Raw genomic sequence first — 25738 nt, 5'->3', positions numbered from 1 at the left:
GATTTCCCAAATTTAATGAAGAGCATTATCTACACATCCAAGAATCTCAACAAACTCCAGCTTGGATGAACTCAAGAATATTCATACCTAGACACACAATAAATGGCTGAAAACCATTTAAGTATGTGATGTGTAACTTGAATGCATCGTTGAAGATCTTAAAAAAAATTTTTTTTTAATCTTTATTTTTGAGAGACAGAGACAGAGTGCAAGCGGGGGAGTAACAGAGAGAGGAGACACAGGATCTGAAGCAGGCTCCAGGCTCTGAGCCGTCAGCACAGAGCCTGACGCAGGGCTGGAACTCATGATCCGTGAGTTCACGACCTGAGCCAAAGTCGGACGCTCAACTGACTGAGCCACCCAGGTGCACCACCCCCATTTTTAAAAATGTTTATTTATTTTTGAGAGAGAGATAGAGCACAAGCAGGGGCAGAGAGAGAGGGAGACACAGAATCTGAAGCAGGCTTTAGGCTCTGAGCTGTCAGCACAGAGCCCGACGCATGGCTCAAACCCACAAACTGAGATCATGACCTGAGTCGAAGTCGGATGCTTAACTGACTGAGCCACCCAGGTGCCCCAATGATTTTTTAGATTATATCTTACTGAATGGCTCCAGGAAACAACTTCAAATTTCATGAAAAGAGATGTTTTTCTTGAGATTAATTAAATGAGATCTGGTCTCAAAAATGAGAGGCAAAAGTGCACAGAATATAGCAGAGAAAGAATATGAAAACTGAAATTGATAACTATATTCTGGGGGTTATTTGGGCAAAGCATTATCAAGATAACGTACAGGTAACTACTCTATTCACCTCAAACCTCTTTCCCAGGCTCATTACTTTTCCACTCCCAGAAAACGGCAAGTAACTTATTCCAAAGGAGAATGAACAAATCATTAAATCCTTCAGAAAAATACAGTTTGATGTAATTTCATCACCTAGGAATTTTCCCTGTTTTTCTATTGACTTCTCAACTATAGCAGCTTGGGAATATGTCCCTTTTTAATTAATAGAGAAAATTTTAAACATATGCATAAGTAGGGAAATTAGCATAATGAACCCCCAGGTAGCCATTATTGAGCTTCAATAATTATGAAGTCATGGCCAATCTTTTTTCATTACACTCCCCCAGTGTCTCCTCCACTTATTTTGAAGCAAATTCAGGCTATCATTTTAACTGTAAATATTTTAGTATATATTGCTAAAAGATAAGAGCTTTTTAAAACACATAACCACAATATCATAACATCTAAGAAATTTTAAATTCCTAAATGTAATCAAATATCCGGTTGGTATTCAAATTTACAATTATGTCAATTTTTTGAAACACTGAATCAGTATCCAAATGAAGTTTACATACCAGGATTGGATAATGTGTCTCTTAAATCTCTTTTAAGCTATAGGGGTGTGTGTATCTTGTAATTTATCTGTTGAAGAAACAGTTATTTATCATCTTCCACATGCCTGGATTTTGCTGATTGTACCCTAATAATATAATATATTCCTCTATCTTCTGTAGTTCTTATAAAATTGTGGTTGGATATAGCAGTTTGACCAGAGTAGATTCATTTTTGCTGGGGGAAGACTGTTGATGCTGTGTTCTCTTGCCTAAAGGTTCATAATGTCTGATTGTCATGTTCTGTGATGTTAGCAGCTGTTGGTGATTAACGCTTAGGGATCTTTAGGGGTTACCCAATGGTTATAATTACCTAATCCTATTATTCTTTCTTCATTTAATTAGAATATTTCTATAAAGAGAAACTTCTCTTTATCTAGTATTTGGTTACTTTGTAGTAGCATTTTTCTAAGATAAGATAAATGCTTAACTTTTTTCCCTTTAGTTACCAGTTTCCAAAATGAGTTGGTTAACTAGCATCATCCACTGGTAGCTAATTAGTTTTGCTTTAAATATCATTATAAACTCATGGGCTCAATATACTGGATATGTTTCAACCCACAATAGTTATTATTCTAATACTCAAATTGTTCCATCTTTGCCCTGTGGAAGCTTTTTCATGCTTGGCTCCTGTGAACACATCAGTTAACTCAGCAAGCCTGGGTTGGTCAAACACTGCACATTCTCAAGAAGGGCCGGTTTTTGTGGCCACTGGCTAGATTATTACTTTCCTAGGGCTGCCATAACAAATTACCACAAACTACATGGCTTAAAACAGTAGAAATTTATTGTCTCCCAATCCTGATGGAGGCCAGAAATGTAAAACCAAGATGTGGCAGGGCCATACTTCCTCTGAAATGGGGAGAATCTTTTCTTGCCTTTTCAGGTTCTGGAGTTGCCAGCAATCCTTGGTTTTTCTTGGCTTGTAGATATAGCACTCCAACCACTGCCTCTGTTGTCACATGGCTATCTTCTTACTGTGTCTGTGTCTCTTTTCTTATAAGGACACCAGTCATACTAGATTAAAGGTCAACCCTCCTTCAGTATTACTTCATCTTAACTGATTACATTTGCAATGACCCTATTTCCAAATAAGGTCAAATACTGAGGTAATGGGGGTTAGGACTTCAACATAACTTTTTGATCGATAGGACTCAACCTGTAACAGCTGGCTCCTGGAAAATGAACTCTTGAAATGCACTGATTAAAAAAATAAAAAGTTCTGGGGTGCCTGGGTGGCTCAGTCGGTTGAGTGTCTGACTTTGGCTCAGGCCATGATCTCATGGTTTGTGAGTTCAAGCCCCACGTCGGGCTCTGTGCTGACAGCATAGAGCCTGGAGCCTGCTTTGAATTCTGTGTCTCCCTCTCTCACTGCTCCTCCCCCGCTCATGCTCTCTCTCTCTCTCTCTCCTTCAAAAATAAAAAAAAAATTTAAAAAAGTTCTGATAAAAGTGTTTTGCATGCTTGGAGTTTTGAATCCAACTGTACTGGTTTGTCTAGGTAGTTTGTACAAACAAACGTGATTATGGTAAAATCAACTTTCCTTTAGGAGATCTGAAACTTCAGTAACTATAGCCTGTATGATTGACCCCCCAATAAAAACCCTGAACATCTAGGCTCAAGATATCTTCCCTAGTAGATAACATGCTGCACATGTTGTCACAACTCATTACTGGATGGATTAGCACATCCTGTTCAACTCCAATGGGAGGACTCTTGCAAGCTTGCACCTGGTATCCTCCAGATTTCACCTTATGTGCCTTTTGTTTTGCTGATTTTTATCACTGAACTGTAATAAAGTATAACTGAATAGAATGACTTGTGAGTCATTCTAACAAATCATGAAATTTGGGAGTGGTCATAGGAACCCCAACACTGCTCCAAAGCCCTTTTGACATAAACCTAGTAAATGATGATAGTCTTCTAACTTCCTAAAGGGACAAGAAGTTCCAGGGTGATCAAACATTTCTCCAAGGAATCCTGGCTCCTTTCAATGGGAAATAATAACTCAAAGACTGTATTCTGTATGCTAAAGATGGGCATACCTTGGGGTACCTGGGTGGCTCACTTGGTTAAGCATCTGACTTTGGCTCAGGTCATGATCTCATGGTTTGTGGGTTCGAGCCCTGCATCAAGCTCTGCGCTGACAGCTCACAGCCTGGATCCTACTTCAGATTCTGTGTCTCCCTCTCTCTCTGCCCCTTCTGCACTCATTCTCTCTCTCTCAAAAATAAATAAAACATTACAAAAAAATTTAAGGATGGGCATACCTTAAATACAACTTATTCCAGGAAATTACACTGAATTTTAGAATAAACTTTCAAATGCCAAATAAATGTTTAAAGTAGTTGGTATTTAAAGACTCAAGGAAGGCAGAAGTATCTGGATTTGATGACATTCTTACCTCTAAACAATTCTCTTCCTTACCTAGTTAACTGACAAAGTTCAGGAAAAGCTCTTCTGAAGGCAAAAAATATTTGAGTTAATCATTTTAAACTATAATCCAGAACTACAATCAGTAAAAAGCAAAAACAGAAAATTGGATAAAGGGGAATAGAGCAGGGGCAGGCATCTAAGTGCCTAAATATTTCTTCCTTTCTAATCATGACCAATATTCCTTTTTGAATAGTACTAGAAAACAGATGTACTGTTTCTAATTTTAATTACAATTAAAGGTATACAAAGGAGGTTATCCTTAAAATTTTTTTAATGTTTATTTGTTTATTTTGAGACAGATGGAGAATGTAAGCAGGGGAGGGGCAGAGAGAGGGAGAGAGAATCCCAAGCAGCCTCCCCAGTGTCAGTGCAGAGGCTGACATGGGGCTCAAAACCATGAACCTTGATATCATGACCTGAGCCAAAACCAAGAGTCGGACACTTAACTGACTGAGCCACCCAGGCACCCCACTTATCTTTACAATATATATTTAAAAATCAAGAAAACAGCTAGTCCTATCTGTCACTCTTCTTTTCTTTATAGTATTATGCTTTTTGTTTTTTTAATAAACTCCTTCCCTATGCTAAAGTTAAAAACATAGCCAATCTATATTTTCTCCATAAGGATTTTGTATTACCAGTATTATTTTTTTTAGCTCATACTTATATAGAATTCATTATATGCCAGGCACTATTCTAAGCATTTTTATTTTAAGATTTTGTTTTATATCTTATTTTAAGAGAAAGAGAGGGGGAGAGGGGCAGAGGGAGAGAGAGAGAGAGAAAGAGAGAGAGAGAGAGAAAGAAAGAGAGAGAGAGAGAGAAAGAAAGAGAGAGAGAGAGAGAGAGAGAGAGAGAGAGAGAGAGAGAGAGAGAGAGAGAGAATCTCAAGCAGGCTCCATAGTCGGCACAGAGCCTGATGCAGGGCACGACCCCACAACCCTGGGATCATGACCTGAGCTGAAACCAAGAGTAGACTGAGCCACCCAGATGCGCCCAAATTTTATTTTTAAGTAATTTCTACACCCAACATGAGGCTCAAACTCACAACCCCAAGATCAAGAGTCACATGCCCTGCCAACTGAACCAGTTAGGCATCCCTTAAGCATTTAAAAAAATTCATCTACTATTTATAAAAACCCTATGTGGTCAGTGCTGTTCTTATCACCATCTCATAGATGAAGAAGCAGTCACTGACAGGTTACATCACTTGGTCACAAGGTCACATGGCTAGTAAGTGGTAAAGCCATGTCTCATCAATCTAGACTACAAGAACTTTGAACACCTCACCAACCCACAGGATTTCACTTGTTCATTACACTGAGAACATCGTGCTTATTTTACCTGGTAAGATACCTTGCAAAAATACAGGCATGCCAGAGAGTGGAAGAATCACACAAAAATTTAGGAACCTGAGACCTTGATGAAGTCCCTAGAGGTGTAGTACTAGAGTATGCCAAGATATTCTCTTCAAAATGAAGGACAGGCTGCCATGGATCAGCCCACCACCACCACTTAGAAAGAAACATGGTCCTATATGGACCTCTTTAAAGTCTGGAAACAAAATAAACCATATTTTAAAGTGCTGTTTTGCCCCATTTCCTGAATAGCCCATAAAGCTGCCAGTTTTAAATGGGGTCCAGGACAGAAAAGGCAGTGTAGCAGGCCAGTGTGGCAGTGCAAGATACTTTGTTATTTGGATAGTAAGATCTAGCAAACTCAGTGGCATTTGAAGTATCGGTGGTGGATGATAAAGCAGCTGTATAAAGTTACCAGTAGGCTTTGATAAGATAATCACACTACAACTAGAGCCCCACACAGAGCAGGGTTTTTCAACCTCAGCACAATTAGCACGTTGGTCACTCCTAATGCCGCAAGGAGCTGTCTTGTACATGGTAGGATGTTTAGCAGTATCCCTGGCCTCTCCCCACTAGATACCAGTAGCACTCCCCTCCAAATTATGATAAACAAAATGTCTTCAAACATTGCCAAATATCCCCTAGGAAGCAATACTGCCCCGGGTTGAGAATCACTGCTTTAGAATAAAGCTATGTCCTCTGCTGTAGATGATTATGCTACTTTTGAGAAACAGCTCCTTGCTTGGTTTTTGGGTCCTGCTTAAAGAATGACCATGGGGCACAAGTGACCATGTGACCTGATCTACCCTTAAGAACTGGGTGTTCTAACCCACCAGTTGAATGTACTAGCAGCAATCCATCATTGAGTGGAAGTGATACTGTATCAGACAGCTATTCCTAACCTTCAGTGCACAAGATGATAGTTCTCTACCTTATTTAAGTCAAATGTGACCTCATGACTTGCTTTGAACAACAAGCAGAAATGACTCCTCTGGAAGCATTTAATTGCCAATATGCACTCTCCAACGTGTTCTTCCCTTGCCACTATGATTACAGAGCAGAAATAAATATAAAGATGCAATGGTGATCTATCATATAGATAATAGCTGCCCTATAGTCACCCAGGCTCGCAGAATTTTACATGAGAATAAACAAATCTTTTTTTTTTTTTAAATTTCAAGCCATTATTTGAAGACTGGTTATTACCACTACATAAGAAGCTGATCCTGACTTTAAAAAAAAAAAGAAAGAAAAAAAAAAAAAAAGAAAGAAAAAAAAAAAAAAAGAAAGAAAAAAAAAAAAAAGAAACTGATCCTATGACTACAAAAGGTTATGTATACGATGAGGTTAGCACAGGCCCCCAAAGCACAAATAAGCCTTAAAAACAAATGGCTCAAACACCCATGGCATACACTTCACTAAATCTATGAACCTGCAGAGTTCCCTATGATAAAAAAAGAAAGAAGTCAGGCCTGGTTTAAACATGGTTCCATATGACATTGGCATTACCCCTAACAGAGGTGGCCTTGAAACATAGCAGAAAAGGGAAATCCTCCCAGGAGGCAGATATACAAGTAGTTGTATCACAAGGTGGTTGTTCCCTATGCCTGAAGAGAGAGATGACCAGAGGTACATATCTAAGGTTTGGCTACATGGGCTCTGTCATCAGTACTTGCTCAATATGCTCATGAACAAAATGGCCTTGTCAGCAGGAATAGAAATTACCTTGGCTCAACACAGATGCCCCTCACCAATGTTTACCTGCAACTCCATGACATGCCAGGCTACCTTACACTTCCATGTATTTACTGGCTACCCTCCTCCTCTCTTGAATGCCTTTCAACTACCCTCTAGCATAACCACCTTACTCTTTCAAGACTCAGATCAGCAGTCACTTCCTCTTTATTCTTTTTTTTTAATTCCTAATGTTTATTTATTTTTGAGAGAGAGTGAGAATGAGTGGGGGAAGCGGCAGAGAGAGAGGGAGACACAGAATCAGAAACAGGCTCCAGGCTCTGAGCCGTCAGCACAGACAGAGCCTAATGTGGGCCCGAACTCACGAACCCGTGAGATTATGACCTGAGCCAACTGCTCAACCGACTGAGCCACTAAGGCGCCCCAGTCACTTCTTTAAAGTCCTTCTTAGCATACAACCCTGTATCCATTCAGAGCCCCTTCTTTCCCCCTCACTCACAAATCCTCAATCTAGAGTCCACAGACTGCCAGGAATCTGTAAACAAAACTCATAAACTTTGACAGGAAAAGAATTATATCATTCTTTTTATTAATCTCTACCTAACTTTTATCATTTCATTTGATTATAAATGTAGGCAAAACAAAAACAAAACAAAAAAAATCCATAGTATTTTCTGTGTCTTGGTCATCAACAGATATCACAGGTAGTTTCATATCAAATTACATTTATTGCAGACATCAAAATATCATTTATACTCATCATTACTTCATGCCATGTTTTTCTGGTTAAAGAGCTTCTGCTCTACACTGGGGGGAAAAAAGCTATTTGCAACAACAGTCTCTCTTCTTAAAAGCACACAAAACATCAAGAGTGATTCTTTTAGGACCTCTTTCTCTAGCCTTTAGGGAAGGGAAACGGCCTTCAATCCTTCTTCTTAGGAAGCAGAGAACAACTGATTTCTTCCCATTAATATTGCTCTTTGAAAGGAGTCATCTCTCCCTCTCCATCTTAAGGCTCTTGGAAATTGATATGGTACATAGAATGACGGTGGTAACTAGTCCTAATAGCACACAGTACTTAATACTTTCCATTCCCAGAAACCTGTATACAAGTTTATTAGTCCTATTATTAAACTCTTGGCTTCTCTAGGACAGGGAACATTCCTCAGCTGTGTTTGTATTTCCAGTTCTAACAAGGCCAGAGCACAGTTAGTACTTAATTCACGTCTAGTGGATGGATGACTTGACAGCAACAAATGGGCAGTCAGCAGCAGAATCAGCAGAGAAGACAGGAAGCAAATATGGCAGAGACTATTAGTTCCCACCCAATATAGATGCCTACCCCTATCCCCATTGATTTGGTCTACATGTTCAGCTAAAAGCCATTTCAGAACCTCACTTATAGCCAAATGACTAAGTTCTGGTAAATGAGATCAGAAGAAATAGTGTGTGGGTAATTCTAGAAAGATTTCTTTCTTTTTTTTTTTTTCAATATTTATTTTGGGGAGAGAAAGCATGAGTGGGGGGGGGGAGGCAGAGACAGAGGGAGAGAGAGAATCTGAAGCAGGCTCCATGCTGTCAGCACAGAGCCCAATGTGACCTGAGCCAAAGTCGGATGCTCAACTGACTGAGCCACTCAGATACCCCTAGAAAGATTTCTTAGAAGATGAGAAGTGTGCCCCCTTTGTTCTCCGCCTTTCTTTCTTCAAGTTTCTGATTTTTTTCCACAAGACAAAGAGATGAACTACTATCCCGTTTAAGCAATGGTTATTTCTTTTTTTTTTTTTTTAATTTTTTTTTTTCAACGTTTTTTTTTATTTATTTTTGGACAGAGAGAGACAGAGCATGAACGGGGGAGGGGCAGAGAGAGAGGGAGACACAGAATCGGAAACAGGCTCCAGGCTCCGAGCCATCAGCCCAGAGCCTGACGCGGGGCTCGAACTCACGGACCGCGAGATCGTGACCTGGCTGAAGTCGGACGCTTAACCGACTGCGCCACCCAGGCGCCCCAGCAATGGTTATTTCTTGTTTCTAGCAGCCAAACACAATTGCTTACTGATAAGGTAAAAAAGAGACTCCAAGCAACAAATCTGTGATCTAAGATGCCAACAGCCATCTTAGCTATGCTTCAATTTAATGATGATAAAACATAAAATATTTCCACTGAAATAGGCGGTAGAGTAGGAAGGAAGACTAAACAAAGAGCCTGTAGTCTGCAAAGGTACAGCACTATTATAGTTCAGCTGGAGGGGTGTTTATAGTAGTGTGATACAGTGACAAGATTTCATAATACTGTACTATAACTTCTTGCCAACATTTGGAAGTTATGTTCTAGAACAGTACTGTGGCTTATAAAACTGTGACTGGCAAGACCAAATTATATGAAAATAAGAAGTTAGAAAAAATAAACATTTTGATGAAAGATGTTAAATCAGCTGTTTAAAAGCTGTTTGAATAGGGGTGCCTGGGTGGCTCAGTCAGTTAAGCATCCGACTTTGGCTCAGGTCATGATCTCACAGTTGGTGAATTCAAGCCCCACATCATGCTCTCTGCTGTCAGTGCGGAGCCTGCTTTGGATCCTATCTCCCTCCTCTGTCTGCCCCCCCTCTGTTGGTTTTCTCCTTCTCTCACTCTCTCAAAATAAACAAACTTTAAAAGACAATAATAAGGGGCGCCTGGGTGGCTCAGTCGGTTAAGCATCTGACATCGGCTCAGGTCATGATCTCACGGTCCGTGAGTTCGAGCCCCGCATTGGGCTGTGTGCTGACAGCTCAGAGCCTGGAGCCTCTTTCAGATTCTGTGTCTCCCTCTCTCTCTGACCCTCCCCTGTTCATGCTCTGTCTCTCTCTGTCTCAAAAATAAATAAACATTAAAAAAATTTTTTTTAATTAAAAAAAAAAGACAATAATAAAAGCTGTTCGTATAAAAAAAATATCAGTGACCTTTCTACAGATTAACCTCCTTCAAGTTCCCAAGCAATGCTGTTGTTGTAAGCAATAAGGTTGATTTCCTCACATATTATGCAAACTATTCTATTTCACAAAGATTTTGAACCTGCCTTACCTGGATTGCCATTTAACATCTTTTGTACTTGTATTTTTATTTTTACTTGTTAAGTCTCAGCAAAATTTTTCACAGTTCTTAGCAAATATATCATTTTGGGGGAGTGTTTTTTATCCTTACATTAAGAAAATGGAAAATAATCTGATCTCTCTGTAGATTACTGTTAATAGACTGAATATGTCTCCCCAAAATTCATATAATGAAATAATAACCCCTAATGTAACAGTATCAGAAGGTGGGGCCTTTGGGAAGTGATTAAGTCATGAAGGTAGAGCCCTCATAAGTGGGATAAATACACTTATACAAGAGAGCCCAGACAGCTCTCTCCCACTTTTGCCATGTGATAACACAATAAGAGGACAGCCATTTCTGAACCAGGAAGTGTGCTGTCAGTAGAAACACAACTTGCTGGTACATTGACCTTGTACTTCCCAGCTTCCAGAATTGGGAGAAATAAATGTTTGTTGTTTAGGCCACCTAGTTTATGGTATTTGGTTATAGCAGCTCAAACTGACTGTGACAGAGGTCTTCTTCTATTTCTCCATTCCCCTGAATTTAGGCTAGCCTGGTGAGTTGCTTTTGGAAGGAACATTATGAAAGTTGTGAGGCCTAAGCCCCAAAGAGGGCTTGCAGCCCTGCAGCTTCCACCTTCACTTTTTTAGAATGCTGCCCTGAAAATGCCATGTAAGGATGCCAGACTAGCCTACTAGAGAATGAGAAGCCATACTGAGAAGACTGAAGGACTTTAATGGACAGCCAGCACCAAGTGCAAACATGCGAGTGAGGACACCTTGGACCTTCCAACTCAGTCAATTCTTCAGGCAGTTTCAACTACATGAGAGTCCAGTGAAACCAACAGAGGTACTGCTCAGTAAACCTACAGAAGGATGAAAAATTATCAATCTCTTTGCCCTCAGTCATTAGGTTTTGGCATAGTGTGTTAGGCACCAATATAAAAACAAAACTTTAAAGTAACAATACTTAAAATAGTACCTTAAAGATGAGAAAAATCACTCAAGATTTTTGTTTTTATCTTTAATTCACCGATTGTAGTATTCTGAAGGTCATGCTGACTCCAATGCTTCATTCCACTATGATTTAAAAAAAATAAAATTATGGTGCCTGGACGGCTCAGTCTGTTAAGCATCCAACTTCGGCTCAGGTCATGATCTTGTGGTTCACAAGTTCGAGGCCCACGTCAGACTATGCTGACAGCTCAGAGCCTGAAGCCTGCTTCAGATTCTGTCTCCCCCTCTCTCTCTGCCCCTCCCCCGCTCATGCTCAATCTCTCAAAAATAAATAAACATTAAAAAAAATGAAATTAATGTATGAAAGTGCAACAGGGAACCATTAAAGGACTATGCATGTGGTAAGTAATATGTGATAGGCACTTCAGAAAGAGTACTCTGGTTGCACTGTAGAATGGACTGGAGCGAGAAAAGACTGAAGCCAGGGTGACCCATAAGACTGTTGGAATAGTCGTAGTGAAAGAGGTGAGAGGCCTGAACTATCATTACTGCTGCTGCTACTACTATTATATTTATTGTGTATTTATGATGCACCAAGTACTGTAATAAGAAACTTACTTATATTTTCTCATTTAATCTTTGTAATTACCCTTCAAAATTTTTTTATTTTGAAGTAGACTCACAGGAAGTTCCCAAAATATGTGCCAGGAGGTCCCAGGTACCCTTGGTCTACTTTCCCCCAATGGTAACATCTTGCATAACTATGATAAAATATCAAGACCAGGAAATTCACATTGGTACAGTCTACAGAGGTTATTCAGGTTATCACCAGTTATATAAGCACTCATTTGTGTGTGTATAGTTTTGTACAATTTTATAACATATGTATATTTGTGTAACGACTGCCACAATCAAGATACAGAACTGTTCTATCAAGAGGCTCCCCTCTCCCTGGTTCCTAACCCCTGGTAATGATTAATCTGCCCTTCATCACTACAATTTTGTTATTTAAAGAACATTATATACATGGAATCATACAGTATGTAACCTTTTGAGAGTGGCTTTTTTCACTTGAGAGTCTTCCAGGATGTTGTATGTATCAGTAGCTCGTTCTTTTTTATTGCTCGCTCTAGTGGTCCATGGTATAAATGTGCCAGTTTGTGTAACCATTCACTTGTTGAAGAACATTTGAATTGTTTCCAGTTTGGAGCTATTTGTAATAAAGTTGCTATGAACATTTATGTACAGGTTTTGTATGAATATAAGTTTCAATTTCTCTGGAATAAATGCCTAAGAATGCAATTGGACAGTTGTACAACTCTGTTTTTAAACAAAGAAATTGAGGCTACAAATGTAGATCTCAAATTCTAATCTAGATAGTACACCTCTAAGTCCTAACTCTTCATACTTTTTTTAAAGGTTATAGAAATTGAGAGAAGTAAATGGGATTTAAAAAGTAATAAGAAGGTAGAGTCCACAGAACCTAACATTATTGACATGAGGGGTATATGAATAAAAAGTGTCAAAGATAATACAAGGTTCCAGCTTTACCACATAGATGATAAAAGAATAAAACATGAATTCACTTTTAGACATACTTTATTTGAGGGACCTGCAGGTCATTCTCATCTAGAATGCAATTAGGTTTATAGGATAGGAACCAGAAATCAAGAAAAAGCTCTGGATTAAGGACTCAGATTTAAGAATCATCACATTTAGATGCTAACTGAGCAAACAAAATCAAAAGAACAAGGTACAGAATGACAAGAGATCTGACCACAGAACTCTGAACAGAAACATTCACTCCTAGTGTTTTTCCACAAACAATAAAGCAGTAGGTACTATGATAGACTGCAAATTCATATTAACTTTAGATTTTACAATTATCAAGTAGAAAGAACCACAGTATACTCTCCACTCCCATTTTCATTTAGACAGAAGTAACTACAAAAGGAATACATTCTGATTAAAAAGCTTTATTACTACTGTTTAATACCATAATGGTAGATAAATGTCATTTTGCATTTGTCCAATGTACAATACCAAGACTGAACCCTAATGTAAGGTATGGACTTTGGTCCAATTCTAGTTTGGTTCTAAAACTAGATAGCTTTCAGAGACATTAAAAGAACAAGACATGACTAAATATCTGTGCAAATCAGCACAGGTCTGAATCGTGGAAGAAATTAGCTTGGTTTATGGAAAGCAGCTAACTGCCAAGTAAAAACTAATCCAAATCAAAACATTCAACACAATTTTTATTTCTGGAAATTTTAGCTCCTGGCTAGAAAATCTACCCCAAATATGACATTAAATGGTGAAATTTTATTGAGCTATAAAAATATTGGTTGATTTGGCAGCCCTTTCTTTTCAAGTGAAAACTACTATTGCTATTTTACACAAGTATGAGAGCCGTGAATTAGATGAATAATTCTAAAGTGGAAGCCAGTGATGAACCATATCATCTAGGAGGGTCTTTTTTTCTTCAAAATATATCTACCTCCCTTCATATTCCCCCTATTTGAAGCGAAGTGGAGGTGATATAATGGATATGTGCGTATGATTTTTTTTTTTTTTTTAGCTCCTAGATTATTCTGATACATATGTAACTCGCCACCTTCATGGAGAATTTCTGAATTAGGTCCAACTCTATTTTTAAACACTGTATCAACAGCAGGCAAAGGACCAGAGCTACAAAGAGAAAAGAGCTCAGTAGAAGGCTCAGCAGGTAAGGGCTGTACTCACGCCAGTTGTAAGCCACCTTCAGAGCTTTCTATGCCTGCTCCCTCCAGAATTCATTATGTTACATTTCAGACAATGACAAATACTCCGGTCATCATCCTGAGAAAGCACATAGTCTACTAGCAGGATAAAAATATAAAAAGAAGCTATTTTAAACATGAGAAAAACTAAGAAGCCACAAAAAATGAAAGACAGAAATTCTTCCGTTCTTGCATTAAAAGAACAACAACAAAGTACTTTTTTGTGTGCAGCTAGTAACTTGTTTGGAGACTTTCTGTCCACATTTTATTATTTTAGTGTTTTATTATGTAGCATTGGTTTTTCTATTATAAAGCTCAGTCAAGCTGAAAATCTTAATCATTATAGAACTTAATAAAACACTATTAAATGCCAGAACTGTGAATTAAAAACATTCAAACAAACCCAAATCCATATTGCATATCAAGATGGCTTAACAGTTGGGTTAAAAAAGCTTTGAAGGTCTATTTTAGAGCAAAAAATGTTATTTCTTTACACCCAGTGTTTCAAATTCCTTATAAACAGCTCCAATACTGAAATGTGTCAGAAAACTGGGCTTCTAATGATGTGGAAATAATAAGCCAATTATTATTATATTCTAATTCTGACTAGTGTTTTTTAAATCACTTGGTAATTTCCTACCCAATGTTCAACTCTGTTGCATTCTACAATGACACCTACTGGCCATTCAACATCAGCCATTAGTTCTCTAAGACAGCTCTAGCAGGCTGGTTACATAAGAAGAAGAAACACATACATACACACAGAAACACACAGACACGCACACCATCCTGCAAAAAAGCAGAGATTTGTTCACAGGTACTCACACTACAGAAATGCACCCAAAATAGAAGCAGAAGTATTCTTTATGACTGAGATAGAATTACTCTTGCAAAAAGGTAAAAAGACAATGAGTGAAACACCAAGTATCCAAATTTTTATCTGAAGGACTGATAAATATCTCAGTACTCTAAACATTTCAGAACAAACTCCAATGATCCACCTCTCTTTACCAAATGATATTCAGAGAAAAAAAGCAAGTCTTTTAATTTAGGTTCTGGGATATACTAATATAAATTATCATTAATACAAAAAGGAAAATTATACACTTGCTCATACTACATTAGTCTTTATCTTCTCAACTATAGGCTACATTTCAATCAGCTTAAATTTTAGCAATTTATAATGCTTCTTTTAAAACACCTCTCCAGTGGGCTATAAAATCAAATTTTATAGCAAAATGTAGCTCGACCTTTGGTAACACCTACGGAATGGAATTCCTATTTTATTCTACATTCCACTGTGCAAACAATTATAAAAACTCAAAAAATGTTAATTTACAGTTAATTATGTCTGTAAATACATTTTACTTCACTAGGAAAGGTTCAAAGAGCATACTTATTAAACCTAAGAAACAATTCATAACTAGTTCATCAGACTTAAAAAGCAAATTACTTAAAAGATGACTTCCCCGCCCTACCTCCTTCAAACCACCACCTTATTTTCATAGTCCCTAACATTCACAATTCGGGGGGGGGGGGGGGGGCGGAAATCTAGCAACTAATTTTCTAGTCATTTTCCAACTCGCACTTACCTCCTACTATAGATTTTTGCGGCTCTCCACTTTCCTGAAGATTAAAAAAAAAAAAAAGTATTTGTAATCAACCTTGACCCTCAAAACAAATAAATTCATGAACTATACAAACACGAACCTAGTCGCTCGTCTCAAACTAACATTATCTCTCAACCCAAATCCGTATTTGGGATAAGCTCTTCCTGATTACTCTATCCTTCATGCTTCTTCACCTACAGAGACTGCCAAGGTAGAAACCACTCAAACCAACGAAAAAAACTATTCTGACACATCAATAGGTTGCAAGACCTCTTCCAAGAGCGACAACCTAGTTATTTGGGTAAATGATAGCCAACGATTACATAATGTATAGCTATAAACAGTTTGAAGGATCTGACCGCCAGTAAATGTTTCTTCTCCACACACCCTTCCCACCCCGGGAAATGGCCATAAGAAGCAATTCCTAGGATTTCTCTCAGGTGCCTGCAATGCCGCGTCCTTTTCTCTCTTGGAGCTTCATGCAAGGAAGTCGTCCAGCCCTCATGATATCGTCTTGCTTCTGCCTCTCTCCTCTCTCTGCCAGCGCCACCGCAGCCCCCCACGCCCTAGGCCCCCTTGTCGCCCCGCAAGGTTCAGCCTCCACCCGCCTCAGCTGCCTTCTCCTCACGACCCTCCCAAGCTACCTTGTCTACGCGAGGTTCCGGAACCACCAACACTCCAGCTGCCCCCTCCCCAGACCCCCCTCGTCAGTTCCTGCAGCCGAGAGAAGAAAAACCGTCCTGACCTGGCACTCTGCGTCCCCCAAAGACAGCGCCGCCGCCTACCTGTCACCCCGCTGCCTCCGGCTTCTTACCGCCACCGCCTCCCGCAGCAGCCTGCCAACTGCAGCGCAACAACCAGCCTTCCCATTGGGTGAATCCGCGCTCAACAACTGCCTCACTTATTGGCTGGAGTATGTCTGCGGTCCTCCCCTCTGTGCAGTGTCTAAGGATTCCGGTCTCCAAGCAAGGAAAACATCACTCTTTCCCTGCCATTCTGTCCTCTACAATTACTCTTACCTCAGTCAGACCACTGATGCACAGGTGTGCGGAAAAAAATGTCGGCTTCCAGCATTCTCCATGTACCCTCCACTGAGTCCAGGAATCCGTGACCCAGTGCGGAACGTTAAATGGCCTCTCTGCTTTCCTGCGGTAAGTCACTCAGGCGACAATTTCCGTTTCCGCTTGGCTCCGGCTGGAGGGTTAATTGAGTGTCGTGAGAGGTCAGATTGCTGTCAGGTAAATTAGAGTTGGTGGGAGACTTCTTGATCAGGAATAAGAGTGAGACTGTATTCTGGGGATTGTACAAAAGGGAGAGACTAAACGGGGAAAGAGCCTGAGAGTATGTACCTCGAGGGAAGAAGATCGAAGAACTAGCAAGAGAGAACAATGAAGTCCTGGGGTAATTAGGGGTAGTTTGTAGAAGTGGTGAGAGTTACTGTGCTTATACTTTTTTCCTCCTTTCCCACCCGCAAACCCCCGCCGCATGTTTTCTGGTTTACCTTTGAACTGAATAAAATCAGAACAGCCTCAAATCTAGAAATTGTAAAATAAGAATAATTGGAATATCTGCCTCACAACAAGCATGTATGGTTTTAGGCAAGGCTTTTTTTCTGGTGTGAATGTTTATGCAGAAAGCAGTGTACGAAAATCACATTCAGTTTTATAGAGTGGTTACTATTTTTAAATTACACATAAGTAGGCGCAGGGACTGGAGAGGACACTAAAAGTTCACTTGTCTTTTATTTTCTAATGTTCTTATTCACAAGTTTAAAAATGAGGGGTAGTTGGGATATGTACTTGAAAGTCGTTGGAAAACCATAAAATTACATGTACTGTAAGTGGCATTATCCTCATTTTTTAAATTGTTTTTTAAGCTTTCGTTTTTTAATGTTTATTTATTTTAGAGAGAGCATGAGTGGAGTAGGGGCAGAGAGAGAGAGAAAGAGTAGGAGACACAGAATCCGAAGCAGGTTCCAGGCTGTGAGCTGTCAGCACAGAGCCCGATGGGGGTCTCAAACTCAGGAGCTGTGAGATCATGACCTGAGCTGAATGAAGCTGGATGCTCAACCAACTGAGCCACCCAGGCGCCCCTATTATCCTCTTATTTCATAGTCAGGGAAAATATGCCAGGCCAGGTTAGTGGAGGTTGGTCACCAAATTACAGGTTCACTCCAAACACAAGAAGATAGCTTTTTTAAAATTTCATGATCACATGTTCTTTCTTTGTAGCACTAATGACCTTGCTGGATTTTTTTGTCTGAACGGTTCTGAAACTGAAATAATTATCCATTGTTGAGTCCTTGGCATAATTTGTTATTTTATCTAATTTTAGTTTTTATTGTGAAGTTTACATAACAGAAGGGTGTATAAAACATAAATACATTTAAATAATTATAATTAAGCAAACCCTGTGTAACCACCCTTCAGGTTAGAAAATAAAGCATTGCCAATAACTTAGAACTTGCATTTTCAGCAGAGGTGATTGCCCTTCAAGGAGGTGAAAGTTTGTTCTTGGAGGAGAGGTGAAAAAAAATCTTAAAGACAAAACAAATAACAAAGACTACAATGGTTTGTGGCCCTCCAAAGAGCCATGGTATGTAAGCAGATATACAGTATATCTGTGGTATTAAAATTTCATTGGAGGGGGGGGAATGAAAACATCATAAGGGAAAAAAAATATCCAAAAATGCTCCTTTGGGGTGCAAGAATTAAAAACTAGATTGAAAAACACTGCCTTAGAAGCTCCCTGTCTGAGCTTCTATGATTCTATCTCCTTCACCAAGATGTACTACTGTCCTGACTTGTCATAAACATTCACTTTTTTTACTTTACTTTTTTTTTTTTACTTTAATTTTTCCATCTATGATGCATTTCTAAAAAATGAATTGTTTGGCTTTTCAATTTATATAAATGGGATCAAAGTGTATTTATCTTTTTTTTTACTCTCCCTTCTTTATTTGTGAGATTTGTTCATACTTTTGCATGTAGTTTTTCATTAGGTATTCTGTAATGTGTCTATTCCATAATTCATTAATGTGGGATGTTAGGGTCATTTACAGTTTGGGGCTAGCCACATAAACAATGTGGCTAAAAAGATTTTTATAAAATACATATATTGTTAAAAATATGTGTATATTTCTATTGTTACATATAAAAAAACATGAGTTTTTTTAATAACAGTGCTATCCAAATATAAGGCAAGAGCTCATATAATTTACAGTTTTCTAGTAACCATATTAAAAAGGTAAAAAGAAACAATTAATTATATATTTTATCTAACCCAGTATATTCAAATATTATTTTAGGATGTAATCAGTATTAAAAGTTATTAATGAAATATTTTACATTTTCTTTATACCATCTCAAAACCAATGTATTTTACACTTGCAGAATATTTTTGTTTTGTAAGTTTTCATAAATATAAACACTTGATCCAGTGTTTATATTTTGTAAAGTTTACAGTTGAAAAAACAGATTTGTTCACCTGAATTGTTCCAAACACACTTTAAAAATTTTTCAGTAACTGTGGCATCTGGGTTGCTCTGTTGGTTGAGCCATCGGCTTTGGCTCAGATCATGATCTCACGGTGCATGCATTTGAGCCCTGCATCAGGCCTGCTGCTGTCAGCACAGAACCTGCTTCGGATTTTCTGTCCCCCCCCTTCTCTGCCCCTTCCCCCTTGCACACTTTCTCTCAAAAATAAATAAACCTTAAAAACAAATTTTGTAGGGCACCTGGGTAGCTCCGGCAGTTAAGTATGTGTCTGACTTCAGCTCAGATCATGATCTTGTGGTTTGTGGGTTCGAGCCCTGTGTTGGGTTCTGTGCTGACAGCTCAGAGCTTGGAGCCTGCTTCAGATTCTGTCTCTCTCTCTCTCTCTCTCTCTGCCCCGCTCATTCTCCTCTCTCTCTCTCAAAAATAGTAAGTAAACATAAAAAAAAATTTCCAATAACTGACTTGAGGATCCGATTTTAAATTTAAATTAAAATGACATAAAAATTCTAGCCCCACTTTAAGTCCTAGTGGCTATGATACTGAATAGTGCAGGTCTAGACCTTAAGGTATTCAGATGCTCAACATTTCTAGGTCAGGCCAGTTTTTCACAATGGTTGTGCTAAGTCACATTTTTACCACCTGGGTACGAAAGTGGAAAGCACATCACAATGTGTTTTCCTCAAATCTCACAATCTTGCAAGGTAGGTTTTATGCTCATGTTATATGAGGAAACAAGTTCAGAGAGATTAAATGATAGGCCCAGGAGTTTATAGCTATTAATGGTGCATCCAGGACTTGATGTCAGATCTATATAGCACTAAAGTCTGCACTTAAGTAGAATTCTGAACTTCCTTCAAGTGATCAGGATATCATTGTTTGATTTATGACTATTGGAAGTGGAAATAATTTTTTTTCCTGTGTTTGTATTCTTTTTTTTAATTATATTTTTTATTTTTTTTAATTTACATCCAAATTAGTTAGCATATAGTGAAACAATGATTTCAGGAGTAGATTCCTTGGTGCCCCTTACCCATTTAGCCCATCCCCCCTCCCACACCCCTCCAGCAACCCTCAGTTTGTTCTCCATATTTATGAGTCTTTTCTGTTTTGTCCCCCTCCCTGTTTTTATATTATTTTTGTTTCCTTTCCCGTATGTTCATCTGTTTTGTCTCTTAAAGTCCTCATATGAGTGAAGTCATTTCTTTCTCTGACTAATTTCACTTAGCATAATACCCTCCAGTTCCATCCACATAGCTGCAAATGGCAAGATTTCATTCTTTCTGATTATCGAGTAATACTCCATTGTATGAATATAAGTGGAAATAATTTTTAAAAGAAAACAAAAGTTTCCCTAGAAATTGTGTTCAACTTTTTGAAAAGTCATTGAAATATTCGATTTAGTAAGGGACTCTTTCTGAAATATTTTAATGAGGTAAAAGAGAAAACATATTGAATTTATTAAAAGAAATTAGGAGAAATGAGTGTATGTATACTTTCATGTTTTCTTTCAAAGATTTATCTCCCACATTACTTAGTATTTTGAACATAGTAATATTGTAACTTTGAAATAGCCTTCATTCATGGTAATGCTTCCATTTTCATTTTCCCAGGTCAAGCTATTTTATCAAAAAATGTTGATGTTTTGTGTTCTTTTCCAAGTATATCGATGGTCAATTAGAGTTAATATTCTAGAATTGATACTTGCCAAAATGAGGGTTTGTCTTGTAATCTCTTTAAAGATTTTTGAATGAAACATTAAACAAAAAAAGTTTTTTAAAACATGGTTGAAGAAGCCAAGACATCATTCTAATTAAATACTTCTAAAATTATTTCTTTTATAATAATGTATTGAATCTCAAAAGTTAGCCTGAAATCTGAAACTGTAATTTTTTTCCCTTTATATTATTGAATCCACCAAATAATAATAATAAGGAAATAATGGATCAGATGTTTTCACTTGAAATTGTGAATGTTGTTCTAGCTTGTGTTTGGTAGCTTGGTTTTTATTCTTTTTTAAATGTAAAAATCATCAAAATAATGTTTTGTGATTATCTTAATATGTCTAAATATAAAGGGTTGGTTAATTTGTCAGAATTACTATGTATAATTCCCACCCTCCCCCCATATTCTGAGAACTATTGTTTAATGGTATGAGCATTTCACATAATGTGTCTTTAGTATACACTATGTAATAATTACCTCTGTCTTCTAAAATGCAGTGTAAGAGCCCTGCCTTATTATTGGGCCTGTTCATAGTTATAAATGCAGAAATAATGGTAGTGATTATTTGGTTTGGTTTTATTTCTGGAGAGTGGTGATTATAGAATTGCTACTGGTAACCTTAAAGAAAAGGGGGTATTAATTCATACCCCCTTAATTTGAAATTCATAACAATTTAACTGGGGACTGACCTGAAGTTTATTTTTACATTATCTATAACAGTAACACTAGTGGGTGGGGCTCCTGCCTGGCTCAGTCACTAGAGCATGTGACTCTTGATCTGGGGGTGTCAAGCCCCACCTTGAGTGTAGAGATTATAAATAAATAAACAAACAAAAAACACTAGTAAATTTGGTCTTTATTATAACCATTACAGGCATATTTTATTTAAGGAGGCTTTGGAGTCCTAAGGTCTCCATTGATCTAATTCAGTAGTCAGCGAACCAAAGCCTGCTGGGCAAATCCAGCCCATTGCCTGTTTGTGTACTGCCCGTGAGCTAAGACTGGTTTTTACAGATGAACGTTTGGAATGAATTTGATAACTAAGGAACACTAACTTTATGCCCCAGTTAAGCAAAATACTATCCCTAAAAAAAGGGAATTTAATTTTTTTCATCAGACCTGTTTTACAAAAAATTGTACTCAGTTATTCTTATATTTTGAAAAAAAATTTTTCTCTCATTATGTAACTACTTACAAAACACCCTTTTTAAAAAATGTTTATTTATTTATTGTTTGAGAGAGAGAGAGAGAGCAAGCCAGGGAGGAGCAAAGAGAGACAGGGAGAGAGAAATTCTAAGCAGACTCTGCACTGAAGGTGGGGCTCCAGCTCACAAACAGATCATGACTTGAGCTGAAACCAAGATTCAGACGCTTAACTGACTGAGCCACCCAGGCGCCCCACCTACAAAATATCCTTGATTTTACCTTTTGTTTCACAAAGGCCAAGATATTTACTATCTGGCTCTTTACAGAAAAAGTGCATATGATCTTAAATACTTAAACACAGTAACACTGCATTTTAAAAGAATCATCTAAACAAAGCAGGTAACAAAACAGTATGTACAACATTGTCGCTATGCATATTTACACATTATAAAAGGACTAGAAAGAAGGAACAGTATTATTGCTTGGAAGTTAGGGGAAAGGGCTGTGAAACCAAACTGCAAGGTTCAAAACCAGTTGGACCATTTACGACTTTTGTTACCTTCAGAAAGTTGCCTTATTGGAGCTTCGTTGTCTCCATCTGTAAAATGGTGACAGTTACTGGAATTTAAGTTCAAAGAGTTGTTTTAGGAGTAATGGAGTTAATACATGTTAAAGCACTTTGGTGCTCCTGGCAGAGAGCACAATAAATGTTTGCTGTTCTTAAAATGAAAGGAACAAAAGTAAATGGGTATCTCTGAATGGTGGGAATATTGACTTTTTCTTTTTAAAATTTGTACATGTGTATTTCCTAAGTGAACGTAAACTAGTTATGTAATAAGATGCTGTTTGTAAAACCTATTAACTCAGAATTTTCAAATATTTATTTGACTCTTCTTTTAAAATATTAACAAATGTTTAGGTATTTTATATCTACAATCTGCATAGTAAACTTGGGTGCTTGATATCTACCATCTGCATATTTCTCTTTTATGTTAATCTTATCGTTTAGACATGGCCCATGGACATGGACATGAACATGGTCATGGTAAACTAAAACTTCCAGATTATAAACAATGGAAGATAGAAGGGACACCATTAGAAACTGTCCAGGAGAAGCTGGCTGCACGAGGGCTAAGGGATCCATGGGGCCGGTAAGAATAATTAAATAATTCAGATAGAATTTATTCTAGAGGATCAGTATCTAAGTTCCTTTTCTTTCTTTTTTTTTAATTGTTTTAGCTATTCTAGGTTCTTTGTATTTACATTTAAATTTTAAAACGAGCTTTTCAGTTTCTACTAAGGCTGCTTGAATTTTAATTGAGATCACATTAACTCATAGCTCAATTAGGGATAATTGATGTCTTAACAAGTTGAATCACTATATAGTATACCTGAAACTAATACTACACTGTCTGTTAACTAACTGGAATTTAAATAAAAACTAAAAAAAAGAAACTTGGTGTCTTAACACTATTGAGTCTTGTAGTCTATGGACAGTTTAGATTCTGTTTAATTTTCTCAGCAGTGTTTTATTTTATATACAAGTCTTATGTAGATTTTGTTAATTTTATCTTGAATTCCATATTTTTGTGCTATTGTAAATGGTATTGTTAAACATAAATTTTCAATTTTCTTTGCTAATATGTGGAAACACAATTGAGTTTTATAGATTGACTTTGTATCTTGTTACTTTGCTAAATTCACATTTTTCTTCTAACAGATTTTTTTTACAGATTTCTTAGAATTTACTTAATGATCCTTTTGTCTAAAATCAGTGTTACTTCCTCCTTTTCAATTTGTAAACTTTTTATTTCTTGTATTATTACTCTGGCTAACACTGCTAGTATAATGTTGAATAAAAGTGGTGTAAGCAGACATCCTTGCCTTGTTGCTAATTGGGGGAAAGCATTCAGTCTTTCACCACTAAATATATTAGTTGGAGGGTGGTCATAGATGCCCTTCATCAAGTTGTGGAGTTCTCTTTAGTGGTAAATGCTTTTTCTGCAGCTACTGAGATGCTCACATTGTTTTTTTGTTCTGTTAATATGATGAATTACTCTTATTGATTTTAAAATCTCAAACCAAATCTTGCATTCCTGAACTATAAACCTTTCATCATGATGTTAGTATCCTTTCATATATTACTGGATTCAGTTTTCCAAAATTCTGTGGAGAATATTTGCATCTATGTTCATGATGGATATTATTCTATAGTTTTCTTCTGATATCTTTGTCTGGTTTTGGTATCTGAATTAGATGTGATTAGCTGTCATGTATTCTAGTAAGTCAGATTTTTTAGAGTTTAAGTGTATTTTGTTTTTTATAACATGATTTTTTCCACTTACTCATCCCTATCTGTGAGAGACTTTTTTTCACTAGAGGTCTTTGACTTCTGTTTACTTCTCTGTTCAGGATACTCTGAAGAATGATTGCCAGGGCAGGAAGTCAGTCTTCTAAAGCTCAGTCTGCTATGACAGGGAAAAGCTGTGAGCCTCTGGAATAGTAATAATAATGTTGAGTGTTACATACCCTCTGTGCCAGAATATATCATACTTTACCCTGTTTAATCTTTATAATAACACTATAAGGTAGATAGTAATCATCATTGAGTAAAAGTGGAAGCGAGCCCTGACAGGTTAAGTAACTTGTGCAGCCTAAGAGGCTGTGAAGAATCTAAGTGGCAGAGCAAAGTTTAATACCCAAGTTTCTAACTTCTCTTTATATGATGCTGTAATGACTGTTGTGGGCAAAGCCACACAGCTGACCGGTAATGAATAGGCTGAAGTGAGTCTTACATTTGGGAATTCTATAAAATCCTGATTATTAATGGCTGTGAAGTGTGAAATCATCAAGTCTTTTTTCTTCTGTTTTATATGTGAAACGTGGGCATATAGACCTAATTATCTTATGTCACAAAAGACTCCTATTGTGATCCACTTAGATTATCTTATATAGGGTTGCATTTAAGTCTGTTAGATGAAAATTAAGTCTGTTTTACTCAGTGAATGTACATAAGTTATGTGTGATTATAATTTTCCCTTTTTTTTCCTCTAGCAATGAAGCTTGGAGATACATGGGTGGCTTTGCAAACAATGTTTCCTTTGTTGGTGCATTATTAAAAGGATTCAAATGGGGATTTGCTGCATTTGTGGTAGCTGTAGGGGCTGAATATTACCTGGAGTCCCAGAAAAAAGAGAAGAAGCATCATTGAAGATAATACCTGAAAGTATCTTAAAGGCTTCTTAACTCTCCTATAAAAATAAGATTTCTTCAATGTACCCTACTCATCTGTGTGTTTTTCCCTAAAAATACTATTAAGATTTAATAAAGTATGAATACATTTGCTGGTCTTTTTTGTCATTAAAAAAAAAAAATGTCTTGCGGCATGTGGGTGGCTCAGTTGGTAGAGCATGGGACTCTAGATCTTGGGGTCATGGGTTCAAGCCCCACATTTGGTGTAGAGATTATTTAAAGTCTCAAGCCATATCAGATTTGGTTTGAAATATGTGGGGGATTGAGTACCAGCAGTTGTGCATTCTGCACAATCAGAACACTAGCATATATCTGACCAAATGGATATGTTTTAACAGGTTTTGTTTTCTGTTTTTTCAGGTTTTTTTAGTTGTTATAATGTTTGCCATCTAACTACTTTTAAGTGTGCAGTCTGTAGTACTAAATACATTCAAAATGTGTAACCATAACCACCATCCATCCCCATAACTTTTCGTCTTTTAAAATGAAAGTCTACACCTATTAAATAAGTCCCCATTTCCCCATCTCCCAACTATTGGTAACCACTGTTCCACTTTCTGTCTCTATAATTTTGACTACTCAAAAGTACCTCCTAAATGGAACCATAAAGTATTTGTCCCTTTGTAACTGGCTTATTTCACTTAGCATAATGTCCTCAAGTTTCATCCATATTGTAGCATGGGTCAGAATTTCCTTTCTTATTAAATCTGAATAGTATTCTATTGTATGTGTATGCTAAATTTTGCTTATCCATTCAACCATTGATGGACACATGGTTTGCTTCTACATTTTATCTATTGTGAATAATGCTACTATGAACATGAGTGCACTCCA

General features: G+C 37.4%; 2 protein-coding genes across 9 annotated transcripts in view; one reads left to right on the top strand and one right to left on the bottom strand.

The window, feature by feature from the left end:
• The window catches only part of HYCC2 (hyccin PI4KA lipid kinase complex subunit 2), a 91533-nt gene extending 75117 nt beyond the window's left edge, over positions 1–16416 (bottom strand). For 2 of the 6 annotated variants that reach the window (XM_019428407.2, XM_019428415.2), the window contains exons 1-2: positions 16073–16171; positions 15270–15303 (exon numbers count right to left, since the gene is read on the bottom strand). The gene's annotated coding sequence lies outside the window, so the exon portion shown is untranslated. Of the gene's footprint in view, positions 1–15269; positions 15304–15410; positions 15435–16032; positions 16172–16306 lie in introns of those variants that run through there. The other 4 variants (XM_019428409.2, XM_019428408.2, XM_053906429.1 and 1 more) reach the window with 4 other exon arrangements.
• NDUFB3 (NADH:ubiquinone oxidoreductase subunit B3) lies at positions 16324–24995 on the top strand. 3 transcript variants are annotated; one of them, XM_019428417.2, is made up of 3 exons: positions 16324–16438; positions 22662–22803; positions 24707–24995. In XM_019428417.2, the coding sequence occupies exons 1-3, from the start codon at positions 16417–16419 to the stop codon at positions 24861–24863; spliced, it is 321 nt and encodes a 106-aa protein (XP_019283962.1). In that variant the 5' UTR covers positions 16324–16416; the 3' UTR covers positions 24864–24995. The 3 variants fall into 3 exon arrangements, with proteins under 3 accessions (XP_019283962.1, XP_019283964.1, XP_019283963.1); XM_019428419.2 differs by having other exon boundaries at positions 16411–16525; XM_019428418.2 differs by lacking the exon at positions 16324–16438 and adding an exon at positions 16532–16688.
• The last annotated feature ends 743 nt before the right edge of the window (positions 24996–25738 follow it).

Source organism: Panthera pardus, unplaced genomic scaffold (genome assembly GCF_024362965.1).
Source record: "Panthera pardus isolate Hobbes unplaced genomic scaffold, ASM2436296v1 HiC_scaffold_10, whole genome shotgun sequence".
Classification (NCBI taxonomy): domain Eukaryota; kingdom Metazoa; phylum Chordata; class Mammalia; order Carnivora; family Felidae; genus Panthera; species Panthera pardus.
This window is presented reverse-complemented; position numbering and strand designations above follow the sequence as displayed.